Here is a 21,048-nt window from a genome sequence, read left to right as displayed (position 1 = left end):
CACCGATCCATGCCGCACAGCCCAATGATATTGCGAGAAGATCAACTAAGATGTTTCGGTCCCGTAAAGAGTTTGAGCATTGTTGTAAAAGCCTGCTTCATTTTTGTAGTTGGGTTTATTAGAAATGTGTGCTCGCATGGAATTCCTGCTTGTCTGCGAATTAGAAAACATGTGCAAAATTAGATTTCTGTTTGCAGTAGTAAATAAATTAATATACAAAAAGTAGAAAAAATTATATTAATGCAATTTGTAATGCGCAGAGGCAATGGAAAATTAACTCGGATTGCAAGACTAATAGTACTGAACATTATAAAATGTTCATACCAAAGTTATATAAGTTCTATAATCATTATGTAGTAGCAAATTATATCAAGAAACGATTACCTAATATTTTCTAGACATCGTTGAACATATTAGCTTAAAAACTTATTTAAAATCAATATGTACTATTATATCATCTTTTATAGAAAGTCTAAAGCATCCAGATCTCATTATATAAACACATAGAATAAAAAAAAATCCACAACATATATTGTAAAAAAAATTAATTTAATTGAAACTTTGTACAATATATAATAGTAATTTTGTGTAGCACATAATTATATATTCTATGGCCAAAGCAAAAATTAAGACAGAGTTGTTTTCATACTAGAAGTTTCAACTACTGAAATGAAACTTTTTATAAAGAATACAGTACAATCTATTAACTCACGCATATACCACCAAGTATTTTGATCTTCTCGCTCAACACATGCGATTTTACACTAATTATGTGGCACCATAACCAAAAAATGGCAAGTGGTTAAATCACCTTTTAATGTAAGACTGTGAATTATGTAATTAATATCAGCGCAGAATGTTGAAAAGAAATATTTACACACCTCTTCAGTTCGCATTCAACTTTCAAGTGACAATCACCTGAACTGAAATCATTCAAATTATCTTGTCCCATGATTAAACACTTATTACAATTTATGACAATGACCTTGTTTGCGAAGAATTTTGAGATAACAGTTTTATTTAATTAGGCTTAAGATAATCGCATTTTTTTCTAAAAACGTGCCTAAAAGCACATCGTATAAAAAATTTTAAAAAAATCACAGAAACGAGACGATGAGTTGACAAAGTGAGAAATGAACAAAAGATTGCGCAAAACGCAAACTATGACGTTCATAATGAAATAGCAAGCACGTAACCTACAACTCTAATTTCTTTACAAACAAAAATAAAATAGCTATTCATAGGAACTTAACGGGTATTTGGTTTTTAGTAATTTGCGTTACATTTCGGACATCGGACATCGGACACGGACAAGTTCTCATGAGGCGACTCTCACAGGCGCTTTCATTGCTTTAGGCCATACACTCCAGTTTTATGCAATGGCATGAATTCTAAAAGACAGTAAGAAGAAGCTGCTATACAACAACAATATAAATAATATATGATAACGGTTGGAGCAAAAACAAATCATGATCTTATGAATGATAATAATAATTGAACATTTTTTACAATTTTTTCCAGTTTGTTTTCGAAAATTTAAAACAATAGTTACAACTTTCACATGTGAGGCATAATAAATATGTATACATATTATGTCTGTGTGTGTTTGAATCTGTTTAATTTTTTTATTTGCCAAATAAAATACTAATCTATAATTTTTATTTTAAATTAAATGTTTAGCAAACATATTTGTGGCATTATTTTATATAGAAATAGGGTTTCTCACATTTTTTTTTTTTTTTTTGTAAAAACAACTCTAAATCATTTGGTAGATTAATCAAATAAAAGAAATTATACCTTAACATAAGTATTTATTAGCACTATAATAATTACAATTAAAATATTACAATATGACAGAATAATAAATATTTTAATAAATATATTCAACAAGCCATTTCAATTGAAAATAAAAATCGCAAATTACATTTTTTGTGCATTTTCAGGAATCTAATATTCATTCAAATTAAAAAACCTTCATTAATTGATAGCCTAGTATTGAGTATATAAGCACATGTGAAACTAATTCGAATATATTAGCAAGTTAAAAAGTCAAGATATAAATCAAGTACTACATCAAAATGTGTGCTTTTCCTAAGCAGCTGCAATACCCAAAGCAGCACCAGCTGCAAATGCTCCTATAAAAATATGTATTTCTTGCAATTTAAATTCTTCTTCACCTGTAAGACCGTGATACCATTTTTGGCTTTTCTTTGATTTTTCTTTAGCAATTCTCTGCTTTGTCAATTTTCCTATCAACAAATCTCTCAATCTGAAATTTTAAAATGATAATGAATGTAAGCAATTATTTGCTACAAACAAAACCATGTGTTTTATTTTATAAAAAAAAACTACTACTTTATTTTTTTTAAGTTTACAATGCTATAGCATGGTTAACATGATAATCCAATGAAGAAACCACCAATAAAAGAAGTTACAATATAAGGATTCTCTCTTGTAAAAATTCTGACCTGTAAAATATTAGTACGTGGGAAGTTGTTCTTGAAGACGACATTATTTCTGTTGACTATAAAATATACTCACTTTATCCATTAATTTAGGAGTTTCTCCAGTAACAGCCTCTTCAATTTTATCTGTCACCTTATCAGCCTTTTTAGTTACTTTATCCCAGTCAATAGAAATGTACCCTTTGTGGTTAGCTACTTGTAATATTAAAATACCACCGCCAACGGCAAGAGCAGCCAATTTACCAATCCTCATAGTAACAAATCCAGTTGTCCTAAAATAATGTAAAAAAAATAATTTATTGATTTATCTTTAATTTCAATAAATGCATATATTCTGCAAAGGCATGAACCAATAGAAATTAAAAATGTTATAAATCATTATTAGTATTATTATTAGTTATAAATCAATGTTTATTATAAGTAAATAATTTGGATAATAACAATGTATAGAACAATACAACAGTGTAATTGTCATTAAGAGCTACACTGTTGTATTGTTTTATACGTAGAGCTACACTATTACCTTAACTTATATTATTATTATTACAAATTATCCCTTTCTTTTCCATCAAATTATTTAAAGAAGCAATAATTTGAAAATAAAATGTTACATTACTTTACAAGATTATAAAAAGATATTTAACAATTACTAAATGTACAATATATAGCAACTATATAAAAAAACATTAATATGAATAATTTATTATATGGTGAATTAACAGATATCTTAAAATCATGTCAAATTAAATTTTCTGGTATTGCTATTATAAACAAAAATATATCTGCGTATTTGCTTCTAAACTGTATATTGCTATACATAAGTGTATTTGTTCATGTTTACATAGAATATAAATGATATGAAATTTAATGGCAAAATAAAAAAAAAATTGTAGTTATTTACCATCCTGATAATGAACCAATGACTAATTGTTTAGTTGCTGAGGTTTTGCTCACATCCCCAAGAATGCGTTCAATAAAATTTTTAGCATCTTTAGCTACTTCATCCATACTGACAATTTCTTTATTTACTTCGTCCTTGTTCGATTTTCGCACAACTGGGCTTGCCATCGGTTCAATTCTATGGTTTCGAAAAGATTTGTTTATATTTGTCATATGATTTTTATGACATTATAGTATTAAAAATAGAACATTTATGGAGCCAAATTTATTTTTATAATTTAACAAATATTCTCACCTTCAATATACTTAAATATATATGACTATAACAAATATAGTAAGAGCACTTCGGAGCTCTAATATTTGCTTTATATTCACGATTCTCTATTATTTGACATTTACTTTCGATGTTTCGCAACTGCGCATCCAATGCAAGTAAAGAGTGAAACAAATGCAAGCGCACCTCTGCTCGCTATAACAGCGCCGCTCAATCTTTTTCTCTCAAATATTTGAAAATTTACATTCTGTGTCTATATTAAATGTACATAAAAAATAAATTTATATATCATTAATTGTACGTGAACTGATTTCTTTCTTGTAAATCAAATCAAAATGAAGCAAAAGCGCGCGCTAAACTTTTAAAATAAATTAAAAAAAGAAATTCAATATTTTAAAGATTGTTATCATAATGTGATGGTTATGCATATAAATTAGGTCTATGATAACTAATTTGAAACTATTTGAAAAACAAATATTGAATGTTGCTTATGTTTACTTATCTATGGAATGCTGCTTCTGTTTTATTAGTTTTGAGAGCGTTTAACACCAAAAATGCAACCTGTTGCCTACCATGAATCTTTCATGCGAACTTCAGGTGAATTAACTGTCGCTGTCAAAATATATATCTGCAAATTGTACTGTATGATCGGTTGTTTTAGTTAATTGCTGAATTCTATGGAATTTTGAAAAACTAGTAAAGTTTGATGTCGATTAAGTTTTCTTAAGCATATTAATATACTATTGCATACTCACTGTACTGAGCTGTTTGTTATATACCGAAATATTTCGATCGCCGTCGGTTGTTTACGTTCATTTTTATACAATCAAAGATCGTGCTAATTGTAGTCACACGTACTTCTTCATTCTTTTATTCTACTACAAAAACGAAATGAGTGACTCTGCAGCTGTATCCGAACCATGCATAGAAACAAAAGAGGTATTTATTGATATTCTACCCATGAAAGATTTAGCATTATCATATATTAATAGAATTTGTAAATTTAGTTGTCTTCACATGATTTGGAAAAGCTTGAAGAAGAAAAATTGAAAGCTAAGTTTCCAGCTGGTTTAGGAGGTCTCGGACGTGGTGGCCCAGGTGGACACAGTGCTTTTCTACAAAAAAGATTAGCTAAAGGGGTAAATAACATTTCACAATAATTATACTGATCAAAATCTTGCACAATAGACTATAAGACAATGAATACCCAAATATTTCTTTTCTTAGATGTTCTTGAATCAAAATTATTTAATTCTGATGTCACTGGCTTGTCATAGTTTATTATTATTATAATTAGTATCATAATAGATTAAGGAAGTTTTCACATTCAATAACATGTAATAGCATGAATGAGAAGTAAAACAAAATAAAATTTCTTCAATCTATAAACCTTTTCCTTTATTACAGCAGCAGAAATTTTTTGATTCTGGAGATTATCAAATGGCAAAACAGAAAATGGGGCAAGCAGGAAAGCAAGCTCTGGCTAATAAGGTGATTCCAACAGGTGATGCAATTCCTACTCCTGAAACCGTACCTGTTCGCAAGACATCTATTATACAGCAAAAATTTAATATAAGTCAATCATAATAAAAGTAAATTGTTGACAAATTTACTTTTGTTGTTTATTGTATTTTTAACATAAGGATTAGTTTGAATGTAAGAATGTAATACGCTGTTAATAATATTTTAAAGTGTAAAAATATAAAACCTATTAATGATTTGTATATCAACTTTTTTTTTAAATTATCCATAAACATAATTTTGCAGAAATTGCTTTATTTAATGAAGTTGTGAAGCTTCTTGATTGATATCGGATAATCTTGTTTGAATTAAACTCTTGTACTCTTTTATTAACGACATGCTTCCTGGAGGTGCTGCAAAACTTTTCTCCAAATGCATCTAAAACATAAAATATAAAGTAGCCATGAACTATACACTCATACAATATGCAATGCGTGCTTAGCCGACAACATCTGTTTATAGATGTATTCCAAAAATTAGTAATCTTTTTGAAATCACAAGCCGCATTCCATTTTTAAATTGTTGTGGCTAGCCGCACTTATTAATAATTTACAAATAAAATAAAAGCTATTCTATTCAAATCTTTATGCAAACTGAATCATGTTGTTTTACAAATTGCCATGTCTCCTCAAAGTAGACAGCCGAATGATATGCTTGTTGTACCCTCAGAGGGGTCGGCAAAGCGCAAAGGGTTCATAGAATAGAATTTGTTCAAAAGAATAAATTGTTACCTTTAAAATCTCTTCACTCTCGTAAGGTATTATGCTCGACAAGAAACCAATAAGGAATTTAAATGAAGCATGATCTTTTGATGGTGGGCCAATTGAATCTATTCCAAACTTTATTGAAAACCTACAATAATTTGTTTCGTGCATGTGTGTGTGTGTGTATATATATATATATATATATATACATATATATATTAGAGGTGAATGATATATCATAAAATGTTTTTAGACATCCATCTAATAATGAGAATAAATTTTTAGTGAAGAAAAATGACTACTGAAACTGTCTATGTGTGTATTACCAAATATATACTGATATAAAAGAAAAGTAAACCATACCATGTCGAATAGCTATCAAATCCGCATAGATTTCGTATGAGGCTTGCCTCACTAGTAAAAATGAAATCAATAAGTAATCAGCATCGCTTTTATCAAAAGCTCTATGTATAAGATTATCTATTATAACTAAAATCCAAATTGCACATTAGTGATAGAATTGAAAAGTCATTAAAAAGACTTCAATGTTATTATGTTCATTTACTTTTTAATTTCTGTGAATTAGGGTCTATATCTAAACATATTGATGCAGCTATAAGACACCACTTCCAAGATATTTCCTCTTCCTTCATGATAATAACTAACTCATCCAAAGGACTGGATATATATTGTATAATCTAGAAAATGAATCATGTTATCATTTAAAACACATAAATATAGTATTTTATATATATATATATATATATATATATATATACACACATACACATTCATCAAATCTCATCCCAATACCTCTGTAAACATGTTCAATATATTTTTGTCAAGATTTGCTTTTATCCATGAACTCTGGTGTTGTATAGCCATTTGAACTTTCACATATGGTTTGTGTTTTACTATCGTATGTAAATGATCCATATACACTTCCTGAATTACTCTATCTAAATAAAATATATTAATAATTGAAATATAGCAATTTATTCTAATTAAATATATTGCATACCTGTCAAAACATTTCTTTCCCTTAGTTCCTTTAAATAATTTATATTAAATTCCTCAATTTGATTCAGTAACATAGATAAAAATCGTCTCCTTATTGATTGCCAAATTATTGAACTAGTTTTTAACCATGCTGTTTGGAAACTTGGACTTATATTTCCTATTTGAGGTCCTGTATTGAGTTAAAATAAAATTTAAGATTTTAAGACTACTCAATGTGATTTATTTGTAAATCCGGTTTTTTATCTCCCTTATTTCAGGCATTATTAAAGCCTAATAATTCATTCATTAACATTTCAAGATAATACATTTCAATTATTAGTGTTCAAGCTCTTCTTGGCAATTCAATGAGTATTTAATGGTATTTAATAATAGTTATTACTCAATTCAACATCAAACAATTTACTACATTTGAAAAATTAATGGAATAGAATATACTTAATATAAAAAGTTTACCTTAATGCAAATTAAAAGTTCTATAAAAAAGTCTGTGTAGATTTGTTTAATATGAGCACAATCCTCTCGCTGAACTCCCAAATTTTTGTCATTGGTTAAACATGCTAATTGCACTAAAAGTTCTGGCAGTTTTTTAGCCTGATCTGGATGGCTACATAAACAATTAAATATTTATAGCAATAATTTATATTTCTAAATACAAGAAATGTGAAAATTCTTACAAATAAACATATGAGCCTAAATAAAATAGATGGTGCACCTGCAAATACCAAAGACTTTCTAAAGGCATAGGCAATTTCATATTCACAACCAACTTAATAAATTCATTCTCATCAATGTAGTTCGATGAAATATTACTGACAAGATTTTCAAGTAACATTTTAGTTCTGAATCGATTTCTGGGTGATAATAAAAGGTGATTTTTGTTACTTATTTCTTCCTCAACAATTTGTTTAAAAACCTATAAAAATGTAATTCAGTATTACAAGATATGTATACATGTGAATTCTAACAAACATACTCACAGAAAATATTTCAGGAACGTTTTCCATTATCTATTCTATTGAAAATAACTGATAAACTAAATTTTCAGTTCATTCTGTTAAAACCGTCTTTACAAATAATCTATAATTTAATAGGCGTGACTCATTCTTATTACTTCAAAAAAAAATGTTTTCAAACTACGTACGTAACCAAGAATTTATTTATTACAAATTAAATCAAGATCGAAAATTGAAACACAACCGTTAAAGTAACGCTTAGCAGTGAACAGATGATTAAGTAGTAAAGAATTTTTGAGGGCGACGCCAAAATTTATACATGGGCCTTAATTTTCTAATGCAAATTAATAAAATACCATAATATATTCGTATAAATGAGAATTGTAATAGATTTTGTATTTGCATATTTTTGACACAAACATAATTAACCTCAATTCTATAAATTGTCTATTATTATATTGTCCTTCCAAAGTATTTATACACAGGTACCAACCAATAAAAATTATATTGTGGTTTTGTGTAAAATCGTTTTATAGGGTAAAATTTGAAAAATGTGTTTCAAATGGCCTGTAGTTGTACTTTTAGCCATATATAAAGAAGAGCTTTTACCCTCGAAAGTATATAATTTGTTGTACACCCTGATATTATAAGTTGCTAACCACTGTCATAATATTAGATTTCTAACAAGTCCAGACTGAAATCTTAGAACCCTTGAGCTTTAGCTGATATTAACGGTTCATATTAACTTTTCTCAGACTATTGCGTAGTAGCTGACATTACACATTCTCTCACGAAATCATGAATTTACATCGACAAATCTCAGCAAGATCATATTATCGACATTCCGCCTAGTTAACAATTCTCACCAAGTTCGCATGAATAACATTTTGTTTAATCAGCTAAATTCATTACTTTGTCCTTTTCGTTGCATAGAATATTCGAGACAAATCCCCACTACGTTTCAAAGGATTTTAGTTTTAATAATTATGAAATAAATCAGTCTTAATCTGTCGGTCGCCGGGCAAACACTTCTCTTCCAATACCTTCGAGTTCCTTGTACTTAAAGTGAAATAAAGTGAAGTTTTTGAAATAGTATTTTCATTTATCAATCTCAAGTATTTTCAGCAAGTAAGTTTCAGGAACTCCGGAAGGTCCAGAGCAACAACACCGATTTGCATATAGCGGCGCCAACAGCTCTTTCTGTTCATCAACGCGGTGCCCCAACATATTATTTGGTGACAGCGGTGTTTGACTGATGAAGTAAACATTCAAATTTTTTTTTGTGAGCTTGGAAGAACGGCGTTTGAAAAATAATTGCCAAGAGTGACAAAAAATATAAGGGTGCTACTTCAAACTAGGAAGTACATCGTGGAAAACTTTGCCTCCGAGGATAGCCTTGCCAAAAGTGGACGTAGTTGATGATCAGAAAACCGAAGACTCAAAATATTGAATAATTCAAGACCCGAAGTATAAAATAATTCAAGACCCGAAGTATAAAATAATTCAAGACCCGGAGTATAAAATAATTCAAGACCCGAAGTAAAATATAATTCAAGACCCGAAGTATAAAATAATTCAATCTCAAGTATTTTCAGCAAGTAAGTTTCAGGAACTCCGGAAGGTCCAGAGCAACAACACCGATTTGCATATAGCGCGCCAACAGCTCTTTCTGTTCATCAACGCGGTGCCCAACATATTATTATTATTTTTTTTTATTTTTTTTTTTTCAATTGTATATTTTGGTTGTGTGGTTGTAATGCAGTATAGTTGATTGTGCAGTGTAAATGGTAAGTTGTACTAGATTTACCTATATTATTTCTTTGTTTTGTTTTCATATTAGAAAATTAGTTTTATATTATCCATTATTAGAATATCAACATTTGTTTGTTTGATCTATATTCCCCATATGCACTTAAAGTAGAACATAATTATTGTAAATTTGTTTAAAATAGTGACTGATTTCTTTGCAACTAATTGCTCACCTTTAATTATTGGCAATAACCCATAGGTAATATATAATTAGCATTTTTTTAATGTTAACATATGTAGCTATTACAGTAACTGCAAAGTACTATGAATGCTACATATTATTATTGAAATTGAGCTATTATCACTGATATCTAATGATATCTTAATTTTCAATTCAATGGTAGTAATATTTTGATACTTTTTGCAGTAAATAGAACTTTAAAAACACAAATAATTAAAAATAATATTTTTCATCATATTTTAAACCATTAACATCAATATGATGATAATAATGAAAAGATATATATTTTTAAAATAATTTAATTTTATTTAAATGTAGAAAGTGATCTCTGATAGAAATTAATTTTTTATCTCATTGAATATTCTAGTTATTCTATCACATTTTTATAATATTATTCAGTTCTCTGGGCAGATATTGTTTTTGAAATAGCAACTGTAGGCCTATATCTTGAATATGATCCTAAATTTTGATTTGGGAACAAAGGCGCATGTAAATGTGCTCTTGCTGTAAATCTTTTTCCAGCAATATCAATTTCATATTTTGCTTCTTTGTCCAGAATAAATTTATCATTCAATATGGCTGGGGTATTTGGTTTGTATTTCTGTAAATATCCTAGGCAAATCAGCTTATTTGTTGTGAAGCCATATCTGTAATTTAGTAAGTTATTGTGAAAATAATAAAATTTTGTTTTAGAGCCACATACCACAATCATTGCTTGCCCTTTCTTACATATATGTTCTGAAACTATTAATCACTCACCCTGCAGAAGTAACTGTTCCCATATATTCATTGTTTCTATAAATGGGCTCGCCGCCCCAAGGCCATATATCTTTATCACAGTCTATGTCTTGAAGTTGAAACATCACTAAACGTTTGTACATCCTTGTTCCTTTTGTCTTAACAAAGCAGATTTTCCAATAAAATATTCTTTCTAAAAATCAGAAAATGTCACCATGGACATTTTAAAACCAACCATCCCAATTGCTTACATCTAGTTTGACGCTATAACCATTTCCTGCTTCATACGGAGTAGTGAAACTGGTCAATTCCTCTGCCCAAAAAGGTATAAACTTTTCAATTCTCATAAATCTTTGTGTTAAAGTTCCTACATCCCTTGCGCCATAATCGCGACCAACCTATACAGAAATAAGTATGCAAAATATATGTAATGTGGTGCTTAAGTTGGAATGCATTTGAAAGCATGTGAATTGTTTAAGTGAATGAAATACTAACGCTCATAAGTCTGTCATAAATATGCAAAGCATATTCTGATGGCACATACAGACAAAATCCAGGTTCACCTGTATGTGTGAAGGACATTACCATAACATCTGATGCATACCCTACATTAACCTGAGAATATAGAAAATATTTATTAAATTAATTCAGAGTATTGTTAGAATTACCTTTTTTTTTTAAAGACAACTTTGATTGTAGCACCATTGTCGAGTGAAAAAATAATGGTTCAAAGAAAAAGAAAAAAACAAAATAGAAAAATCTGAAGTAAAATAAAATCTCTAACACTCTGTATTGTAGGTTTTTGAAAAAATCACTCCATAAACCCAGTCTGTCCATAGCCGATTTCAAAAATTTAAAAGCCATTTGATGTATCTCGGAGAAGAATTCCATTTCTCAATTTTGTGCTACGGTCGGCCGAGCTGGTTCTTAGTAATTAAGAGAAAAGTGAAATGATTTTCTCCATGTTTTAGCCGAAAATTCTAAATCAATTTCAAAAATTCATTATTCAAAAAAGATATTATTCGGGAATCGTGCGTTTCTTCGTAATTAACTCTTGAAATTTTTTTTCAATGAGATTTTTTATGTTGATAGACATCATGGTCCTAAAAAACATAAAAATGTTACGACCCTAGGGCAACATATAAAAATGTTACGACCCTAAGGCAAGTAGTTAATTTTAAAAATTCATCAATGTTTGACAAAGAATAAAAATTCGTGTTAAAAGTCGCTTTTGTGATGTGATTGAGATGTGTGATGAGTCAGAATTTGAATTCCACAGATTTAAAAGCCATTCTTTTGGAATCAGCAGAAAAATAAGTCTACAAAACTTCTCTAGTTGTGTAAAAAATATTACCATTAGTTTAAATCATTAAATAATATCAATTTCGGTTGATTAAGTCAATTATTACACATTTTGAAAAGTTCATGCAAATTTCCAAAAGGCAAAATGCCACTTTCAACTAGTTAACTATGTTATTAGATGACTATACTTTATTATGCGATGATAAAAGTTACCTATCTATCTATATGCAAATTTATATTAAAAAAAATGTATGCAGTATTCAGTTCTGCGAGTTTCCGGAAAATTATTTAAAATGTTTAACATCTAGATAAAATGTATTTAAACTTTCTTTCCACTATCGTTTAGAATTTCAGTAAAATTTAAACGAATCCGGCGAGTTTGTCTTATAATCATAACGCTAAAGTTTATAAAGAATAATCGCCACATACTTAATTGATCACAGAAAATAATGACATAAATTAATCAAAAATTGCTTATATAAATTAACTACCTTTGCGAATTCGAAAGGTTGATAATATTAGCAATAACATGTAGAAAAAATATTTTATTGTTCATTATTTTTAATGAGCAATATAAATATAATTCCTGTAAACATTTCAAAAACGTCTTATTATGTTCATACAAAAAAATATATATGCTATATTACCTTCTTGTATGTGAAAGGCGCCAAATTTATATTTGAATTGGAAAGTTCACTTAAGAGCTGAGTTGCTTTTGGTCCTACAACATTAATTACAGTATACATTGAAGTAACGTCATTTAGGCAAACTGAATGGTCACTAGGCAAATGTCGGTTCATCCAGCCATATATCCTAGTTTGTTGACTTGAAGGTGAAACCATGAAAAAACTAAAAATCGATAAATTAAAGAAGAGTTTTATTTGAGCTACAATAAATAAAAGTTAAGAGATACCAGTCGTCACTTTGCCGAACCAATATACAATCATTTTCATAGCCACCTTGCTCATTTTGCATTCCCGTATGCACAATTGATCCTACTGGTATATTTATATCATTAGAGCACATTTTTTCTAAATATTCAACCACTGCATTTGTATTTGACTGCAATGAAATAATCAACAATATTAAAATTAGTGCAATTCTATAATTTGCTATTGAACAAAAATTGAAGTGTAAAAGAAATTAATCAATACCTTTATAGTTATTTTTGAAAATGATGACATATCTATTATACCAACACCTTCTCTACAGGCGAGATACTCTTCTCTCATAAAATCAAAAAATTTAGGTTTGTAAAAGCTTCCGGGTGGCATCTGCGGTAGTGGATCTCCACCTACAAAAATTTTATGTTATGAAAATAATTGATGGTTTATCATATTTACTTTGCAAGAATAAATTAATTTATTATTATTATATAATAATGTACTTGGCATAAAAACTATTCATTAAAATTTGGAAATAAATGCACGTTTTAGGGAAGTAAATGCTTGGCTTCGAACAAAAATTTCCTCAAACATAAATTCCTTTAAATTTAAATTATACATCTTTGATTGGAATAAAAAGTAAAGGAATTTAAATTATAAAAAAAAAGTTTATTTGGGAAGGTATATGCAACACAAAATGAATAAGAAATTTGTACAATACAATCAAAATATAAAAGTACAAATTTACCTATACTTTTCATTTCGTTTTATTTAAAATTTTAATATACCATTGTAAATAATTTTATGAGATTTTAGCAAATTTTATCTGTTTTTTACGGATGTATATAAAACAAAGTGGCCGCAACAAAATTTTCAAGGTATTTAAAGAAATGTAAAAAACTTTACAAAATTCACATATTGCTAATTATCAAAATCCTAAATATACAAAATACTAAAACATTAAGATACACATCGAAAAACTAAATCATTTAAATCGAAACAAAAATTACTAACACTTTCAATATCATATGTAGACAGATTATAAACTTAATAATAAATGCTAAAAACACGTGGCCCGTTTATACCAGTCCCCAAAATAGGTATTTTTACCCACCCCATTTATAGTGTGTTAAAAACAATAATTTAATACTTGCGTTTATAATTTGGATCAAAGTACAATGCCCTTTCATAAGCCATTTTGATTCCGAAAACCGCACCTCTTTTCTCTAATACACTGTATAAAGGGGAACATCTAAGCTTTCTTGCATATTTGTATTCACACTGATGTGGATATAATATTGAGTAATGCCTAAAAAAAAAAATTAAGTGTTATTTCTTTGAAAGGATGCTGAACCGTAACATGTGGATCAACTATCTCTCATTCAATCAGGTTTGTGAGACTAGTTTTTTTTTCCGTTTCAGATTTTCAAAATTGTTGAGAAAGAATTTATTATAATTCATTTATATATTTTAAGTAATTGATATTATATTGTTGATTTTCAAGTTATAATTTAAATATGTTGAAAACTCATGTCTTTGTCCAAATTTTAATATATACTAATGTATCTAATAAATATTGCTGTAATTTACCTTCCCACTACTTCTCTGGTTCGCTTTTGTAAGTACTGGCGATTATTATGCAAATCGAGGAATCTTTGAACGTTAAATGTTAACAACTCTTGTGTTGGATGACCTTCTATTAGCCATTCGGCAACAGCTTTACCAATACCACCAGCACCTTGGAGAGAATTTCCATTAAGACCACATGCTACAAAATAATTTTTTACTTCCGCTGTTTCGCCCAAAATCCATCTTCCATCAGGAGTGAAGTTGTCTGGAGAATTGGTTAAAATGGGAAGAGTTGAAGAATCTCGTAGAATCGGAAATCGACGAACAGCTCGTTCCCATAGCGGTTCTGAAACAGTTATAAAACATTACGTTGGATATTTAAATATTACATAAAGTGATTAAATAATTATTAAAAAGTATACACTAAGAAGTATCAATTTCATCATTATAATGCTCTGATAACTATATATTATATTTGCAATAATTTAACATTGAACAATAATTATTGCTCACAGCATAAATATGCAAATATATAGGAAGTGACTTGTTATGCAAAAAATAGTATTAACGAGATTCTACTGTATATATACACTGTATATATACTTCATTCATGGATAAAATCTAAATTATTAAAGAATTTACAAATTACCAAACAACGAAAACTGTACTATGAGAAACTGTGCTTATTTTCATAATTTCAATAACAATTCAACTACATATTATAGTACATATACACATGTAACTTGCAATCTGAATATATTTTATCAATTGTTTTTGTCTTTTTGTGCTCTTACTAAAATGCTTGAAGTCCTGCACAACATGGTCTTTCCACTTTTCAGGGACTGATTTATCTGCAAATGCTGGCTTAGCATCCTGCTCAAACCAGCCTATCATCAAGCCGCCATTGTACTCCCTAGCATAGGAATGGCTATCATAATCTCTTACGCAGGGCAAATATGTTTCACTAGTGAAACCTAATGGGCCAGTTGTGGCATAAAAATGTTCAGCAGGATATGCCGGTATACGAACCTGATTTTAAATAAGGTATGAGAATTTTTAGAAACATTCATCGGATATTTATAGAAATTGTAGGCTGATTGCATCATAATTTATAAGTAATAATTTAAAATGTTTATCTTCTAAAACTTCAAACAAAATTTTCAGAACGTAAATAACTTTTTATACTGTCTTTCAAAAATATATCCAGTAAATAAAAAATAATATCTTACATAAATGGATGTAAAAAACTATTAGATGCACAATCTGAACAGGTATAAAATATATTCTATCCATTGATAAAACTTTTCTTTTATGTTACCGAAGTATAATAGTTTTGGATTAATTAATTATAGCATTGGTAAAATTATTTTAGCATGTTTAGATAGTAAAAAATCCTTAATCCAAAAATATAAATAATTTTAAACATCGTTTCATGAAACATTATATCTCAATACAAATCCAGATAGAGTAATATTTAATAGCAAATTTGTAATTTAACATTTTTATTTAATAATAGTGCAAACAGCCTTTGATATTAAAAAAAGATTACTGGTGGATTGCATTTTAGGCCTAAATCTCTCGCCCACATGCCTGCACAATTAATAAAAAACTCGCATTGCACTGTGCCTTTATCAGTATTGACTGCGCTAATAGCATTATTAGCAGTTAAAACTTCTAGAACCTTACAATACTCTTTATAATTTGCACCACCTTTAATAGCCATATCAGCCAATGCCTTACAAATTGCTTGAGAATCTGCTACAGCATCGTCTGGAATCCATACAGCACCTTCTATATCTTCTGTGTGGAGATAAGGGTGCAAATTATTTATTTGTGTTTTATCAATTAATTCGCATCGAAGACCTGTAGGTAAATTATAGGCCATTCTCCTTTGCAATGCAATAAGGCGATCTTTAGTTTGTGCAAGAGCTATGCTACCGCATTGTTGAAGCCCTATTTCATAGCCCATTTTCTGCATTTTTTGATACAAATCGATACTGTATTTTATAATATTTCGCATGGCAGTTGGCTTAAGTAATCCTAACGTGCCTGATCCAAAATGAGATGTTCCACTGCCTATTTCTTCCTGTTCCAAAACTAAAACATCTTGCCAACCATTGCAAACCAAGTGGTACGCTATGGAGTTTGCAACTACCCCAGCTCCTGCTATCACGACTTGGGCCTGACTTGGTAAATTATCAGAATTGGAACACTTTGAATAATTTTGATAACCTTTAATATAACCTAATAAATTGCATTGAATTAAAGAAATTATGTTTGATTTTCTTTGCGCACATTTTGCATAATTTGTGGAAAACATCTTCATAAATTGCCTATAAAAAAAAGTTAAATCTACAGGATCAAGTTACTATTTGTCTGCATTCTTCATTTTTGAATACTTATGACAACCCAAAATAAACATAACCTTTTTCTTCCTTCTTTCTTTCGGTAAGAATGTGACATTTTTCATATTTAGCATGTATGCATTCATCGCATATATTTGTTATATATACTCATAAAATTTAGGATATATATATATATATATATATATATGTATATATGTATATATATAATATATATATATATATATATATATACAGGGCCGGTCCTGGGGTCCTTAGCGCCGCATGCAACTTTTTTTCTAGCGCCCCCCCCCCTTATTAATATTAACTGTTTTAACAATTTATCATTAAAATTATATAAAGAATTAAAAAAAAAAATTTTTTAATTATTCTGGATTTAGTAGGTACACAAAAAATTAGATATAATCTAAAAGCGTATAAAATATATTAATTTTAAATTTATTTAGAAAATCGAGGCGATTTGCGAGTTGATTATAATTAAATATTTTACTTATATATTATGCGATTTATTCTATTGAGCAAATCATGGCAAGAGTGCCAAAAAAACTAGCTTTTCATTTTCAATCATAACACTCGAGTGAAATGAAATACGATCGTATTTCATATTGAATTTTTTAAATTTTAGTTTAATTTAATTTTTCATCATTTACAATATCCAAAATTGCGTCGTAAACTTCTCCTTATTGATAGTATAAGAGCCGAATTGTATTTATCCTTGCTTTCCCGTCATATTCAGAGTATCAGTTTGTTGTTTTAAAGTTAAATTTTAACGTATTTTGAAAGTACCGTCCAAAAATCAGTAAAAAATGCAAAAAAAATACACATTTCTTGAAATATATTGAAACAAAAACTTATTATATTTGATATGTGTTATTTCTGCATAGTTAATAATTATTAAATTTAGAGTATGAACACCGCTAGATATAAAAAAGCTTTAAGATTTTCGTTCCAAAGTAAATCTTGCTTCCATTTTTCATATTTGTTCGATTACGGAAACCCTAACCACGCATGTCTTCAACATTCAAAATTCATCAGAAGCAAAACATTTGCAACAAAAGCAAAAGTTACAATTCAATTTCTCCGAATAAACATGCCATTTTTAAGCAGTGACTGCCCATTTTTTATTTTCCCGATTATAATTTGTTTACATTTTTCAAAAAGTTCCGTTTCAACTAAATCATCTCGCAATTTTTCGTCAATAATGCCCAATAATTAATTTAATCTTTCGCAGGTTTGAGCTTATGGGATTGAACAGTAGATAATTTCTTTTTCGATTCCACGATAACTTTAAAGAAAGAAAAAAATGAATAAGTAGATTAAGCAATGACAGAGCTGTTATTTACTAATTTGCAGAGTTATTAATCGGTTAATTATTTCTACTGATATCACATTGCAAAATAAATGTGAATAAATGCTTTTTGTGTCTCCGTATCCCTAATTAAGTTAGATTGTTTGTTATAATTTATTAAGTATTCTAGATTTTATATAAATAATTTTAGATTTTATATAAAAAATAAAATATTATATTATAAATTTAATTTCCGAAAACTCGCTTTCGTTCTTCAAGGTAAGTTCTTCAAGGGCATACATCAAATAAAAGGCAAAGATTTAGAAGTTAATCTTTAATTTTTCCAAACGTTTCATAGTATTTTTGTCATCATCAGTGGATATAAATATGGTCTTACATCAGTAGCTAGCGCATATACATTAACTTGTTTTTTTTTTTCAACATCAAAATTAACTACTAAATCATATATATATATATATATATATGTATATATATATATATATACAGGGTCGTCCTGCCTTGCATACGATGCATGCAAAAAATGCGGGCGCACGCCTTAGGGGGCGCCAAAACGAGTTTTGAAAATTAAATTTATGATATATTATTATTTTTTATTATTTATATAAAACCTAGAATACTTAATAAATTATAATAAACAATCTAACTTAATAAGGGAGGTAGACAAAAAAAGCATATTTATTTTGCCATGTGATATCAGTAGACAATTAATTAATTAGTAAATAACTGCTCTGTTTTTTTGCTTAATCTACTTATTCAATTTTGTCTTTTCAATTTGAAGTTACCGTGGAATCGAAAAAGAAGATCTAGTGTTCAATCCCGTAAGCGCAAACCTGCGAAAGAGTAGATTAATTATTGGGCATTATGACGAAAAATTGCGAGCTGATTTTGTTGAAACGGAACTTGTTAAAAAAATAAACAAATTATAGTAGGGAAATGAAAAATGGGGAGTGAGTGCTTAGAAAGTGGCATGGTGGCATGTTTATTCCGAGAAATTGAATTGTAACTTTTATTTTTCTTGCAATTGTTTCTCATCTGATGAACTTTGAATGTTGAAGACATGCGTGGTTACGGTTATGGAAATGGAACAAATATAAAAAATGAAAGCAAAATTTACTTTGAAATAAAAATCTTATTTTTTTTCTATCTAGTGATGTCCATACTCTAAATTTAATAATTATTAACTATGCAGAAATAAACCATATCAAACATAATTAGTTTTTCAATATAGTTCAAGAAATATTAATTTTTTGCGTTTTTTACTGATTTTTGAACAATATTTCTAAAATACGTTAAAAAATGATCACAATCACAATTGAAATCTGATACTCAGAATATGACGGGAAAGCAAGGATAAATACAATTCGGGTCTTACGATATCAATAAGGAGAAGTTTACGACTCAATTTTGGATATTGTAAATAATGAAAAATTAAATTAAAATTTAAAAAATTCAACATGAAATACGAGTGTTATAATTGAAAATGAAAAGCTAGTTTTTTAGCTCTCATGGTATGATTTGCTCAATAGAATAAATCGAATAATAAATATAAGTAAAATGTTTCAAAACTCTAATAATAATATTAATATCAAATTTAAAAATAATTGATTATAATCAACCCGCGAATAGGCCCCAATAATGAATAAGTAAAATGTTTCAAAACCCATCAAATATTAATATTGCACATACGTTAAAAATTTCAATATGGTTAAGTATGAATATATATTCTAATAATGTTTAGTGTATTTATTTCGTTTCGGAGATAACTGGATGCCCCTTCTTCAGGAACTTATTGAAAACAAAACAATTTTTTTTATATATTTTGAAAATTGAAAGAAAACACTTTTCACCTTTCAATTATTGAAACCAACGATTTTTATTCAAAATTATGAATTCTTTCAATTATCAAATATGAATTATTCAAAAATTGTATATACTTAAATGTATAAAAAAATTATTAACCTAAATTACTTTTGTAATACATTACCTATAGGCTTTTATATCATTAACATTTCCAGGCTCGAATGCACTTTGTACAAAATCCGAAAGCGCTTTATATCCGTGCGTCTGAAACTCACTGGTAAACATTACACCCCCGTCTTCAACTCAAAAATTGTAATGGATAATCTTGATTGCCTCCGCAATTTGAATTTCAGTAACTCAAAACATATATGAAAGTTATAATCTAAACACTTTATTCATTAATAATATATATATATATATATATATATATATATATATATATATATATATATATAAGTATTAGTAAATCAACTAAACAAATCTTTGCCAAATCATATTGTCAATCAATCAATATTCAATTGCAAGTGAATCAATTTATTTTTCAAGTGTCACGAACTCTCAAAATTTGAACGCAATGTCTTGTTAACAATGTCCTATTTCAAAGTTCAAAATCTTTAAATTAATAATTACTACTTAATACTAGAAGCGGTTTCTAAATGGAACTCAATAAAACAGATTTATTGTTATTATATATAAATTAAATTCGGCCATCCTCGGATAAATCCGTTGCGTTCTATCGTTTGGAGCATTAACACAGTTAAAGGCTATAGATGCATTAATATACAGAATCGGCCCCTCCTTCGTATTTAAATGATTTATATGCCATTTATGCGCACTTTCTAAAACAAATCAATAAACCAATTTTCAACATTCCAATTTACTATTTGGCTATCAATGATATTTATATTAAAGATTTGATTGAAAATATGTAAAAAGTGTCCTCTTTTTTTAAAGCTTTTTTGCAGTAAAGGATATTGAAAAACAACTAACGTAGTTAGTGAAATGTGTTGGACTATATTATTTTCAGCAAATAATTCATTAGTTGTTTAGCACAATCATTAGCATGTCCGTGCATAAAATAAATTTGAAATAATTTTTCGTTTTGTATTCCCTGGCAAAGTAGATTCATGAAAATTTTAATAAGCTTCGTTAGAAATCATAATTTTCATGTGCGATCCAAAATATTATTCAAATTTTTGTAATATATAAATATATATAATACAAAAAGTTGAAAAACTGCAACCGCAATTCATATA

General features: G+C 28.4%; 4 protein-coding genes and 1 pseudogene across 5 annotated transcripts; 1 reads left to right on the top strand and 4 right to left on the bottom strand.

Annotated features, from left to right (window-relative positions):
* Positions 1-1,908: 1,908 nt before the first annotated feature.
* Positions 1,909-3,884, bottom strand: LOC113376773 (annotated as a pseudogene).
* Positions 3,885-4,464: 580 nt separating this feature from the next.
* On the top strand, positions 4,465-5,339 carry LOC113376772 (alpha-endosulfine-like). 2 transcript variants are annotated; one of them, XM_026616824.1, is made up of 3 exons: positions 4,465-4,578; positions 4,647-4,778; positions 5,050-5,339. In XM_026616824.1, exons 1-3 carry the CDS (start codon positions 4,531-4,533, stop codon positions 5,224-5,226), a joined length of 357 nt encoding a protein of 118 aa, XP_026472609.1. In that variant the 5' UTR covers positions 4,465-4,530; the 3' UTR covers positions 5,227-5,339. The 2 variants fall into 2 exon arrangements, with proteins under 2 accessions (XP_026472609.1, XP_026472608.1); XM_026616823.1 differs by having other exon boundaries at positions 5,047-5,323.
* A 79-nt stretch (positions 5,340-5,418) lies between these two features.
* On the bottom strand, positions 5,419-7,063 carry LOC113375206 (Fanconi anemia group A protein homolog). Its single transcript, XM_026615152.1, has 6 exons — positions 6,886-7,063; positions 6,678-6,823; positions 6,430-6,562; positions 6,191-6,353; positions 5,892-6,012; positions 5,419-5,538 (listed from the first exon to the last, which is right to left on the bottom strand). Exons 1-6 carry the CDS (start codon positions 6,956-6,958, stop codon positions 5,419-5,421), a joined length of 756 nt encoding a protein of 251 aa, XP_026470937.1. The 5' UTR covers positions 6,959-7,063.
* Positions 7,064-7,263: 200 nt separating this feature from the next.
* Positions 7,264-8,118, bottom strand: LOC113375205. The gene is made up of 4 exons (XM_026615151.1): positions 7,862-8,118; positions 7,559-7,797; positions 7,346-7,488; positions 7,264-7,286 (listed from the first exon to the last, which is right to left on the bottom strand). Exons 1-4 carry the CDS (start codon positions 7,886-7,888, stop codon positions 7,264-7,266), a joined length of 432 nt encoding a protein of 143 aa, XP_026470936.1. The 5' UTR covers positions 7,889-8,118.
* A 2,100-nt stretch (positions 8,119-10,218) lies between these two features.
* Positions 10,219-16,660, bottom strand: LOC113375204 (pyruvate dehydrogenase phosphatase regulatory subunit, mitochondrial-like). The gene is given in 12 exon segments (XM_026615150.1): positions 10,219-10,474; positions 10,587-10,704; positions 10,707-10,758; positions 10,817-10,963; positions 11,061-11,180; positions 12,515-12,716; positions 12,781-12,929; positions 13,022-13,161; positions 13,906-14,060; positions 14,342-14,666; positions 15,115-15,349; positions 15,870-16,660. Coding segments are annotated over 12 exon segments (2,676 nt in total). The 5' UTR covers positions 16,647-16,660.
* Positions 16,661-21,048: the final 4,388 nt, after the last annotated feature.

This window comes from Ctenocephalides felis, unplaced genomic scaffold, assembly GCF_003426905.1.
Source record: "Ctenocephalides felis isolate EL2017-DRISC unplaced genomic scaffold, ASM342690v1 CF-g0.4_SCAFFOLD_01886, whole genome shotgun sequence".
NCBI classification, from domain to species: Eukaryota; Metazoa; Arthropoda; class Insecta; order Siphonaptera; family Pulicidae; genus Ctenocephalides; species Ctenocephalides felis.
The sequence above is the reverse complement of the archived record's forward strand: the minus strand, read 5'-3'. Positions and strand labels throughout refer to the sequence as shown.

Excerpts from the sequence above, each read along its gene's own strand:
- LOC113376772 (XM_026616823.1), top strand. The coding sequence starts at position 4,531 with ATGAGTGACTCTGCAGCTGTATCCGAACCATGCATAGAAACAAAAGAG. Across the intron at positions 4,579-4,646 it reads CATGCATAGAAACAAAAGAG|TTGTCTTCACATGATTTGGA; the intron begins GTATTTATTGAT and ends TTGTAAATTTAG. Across the intron at positions 4,779-5,046 it reads AAAAAAGATTAGCTAAAGGG|CAGCAGAAATTTTTTGATTC; the intron begins GTAAATAACATT and ends CCTTTATTACAG.
- LOC113375205 (XM_026615151.1), bottom strand. The coding sequence starts at position 7,888 with ATGGAAAACGTTCCTGAAATATTTTCT. Across the intron at positions 7,798-7,861 it reads ACGTTCCTGAAATATTTTCT|GTTTTTAAACAAATTGTTGA; the intron begins GTGAGTATGTTT and ends ACATTTTTATAG. Across the intron at positions 7,287-7,345 it reads TTTTATAGAACTTTTAATTT|TAAATTGTTTGATGTTGAAT; the intron begins GCATTAAGGTAA and ends TTTCAAATGTAG.
- LOC113375206 (XM_026615152.1), bottom strand. The coding sequence starts at position 6,958 with ATGTTACTGAATCAAATTGAGGAATTTAATATAAATTATTTAAAGGAA. Across the intron at positions 6,824-6,885 it reads GGAAAGAAATGTTTTGACAG|ATAGAGTAATTCAGGAAGTG; the intron begins GTATGCAATATA and ends TATTTTATTTAG. Across the intron at positions 6,563-6,677 it reads TATTGAACATGTTTACAGAG|ATTATACAATATATATCCAG; the intron begins GTATTGGGATGA and ends TTCATTTTCTAG.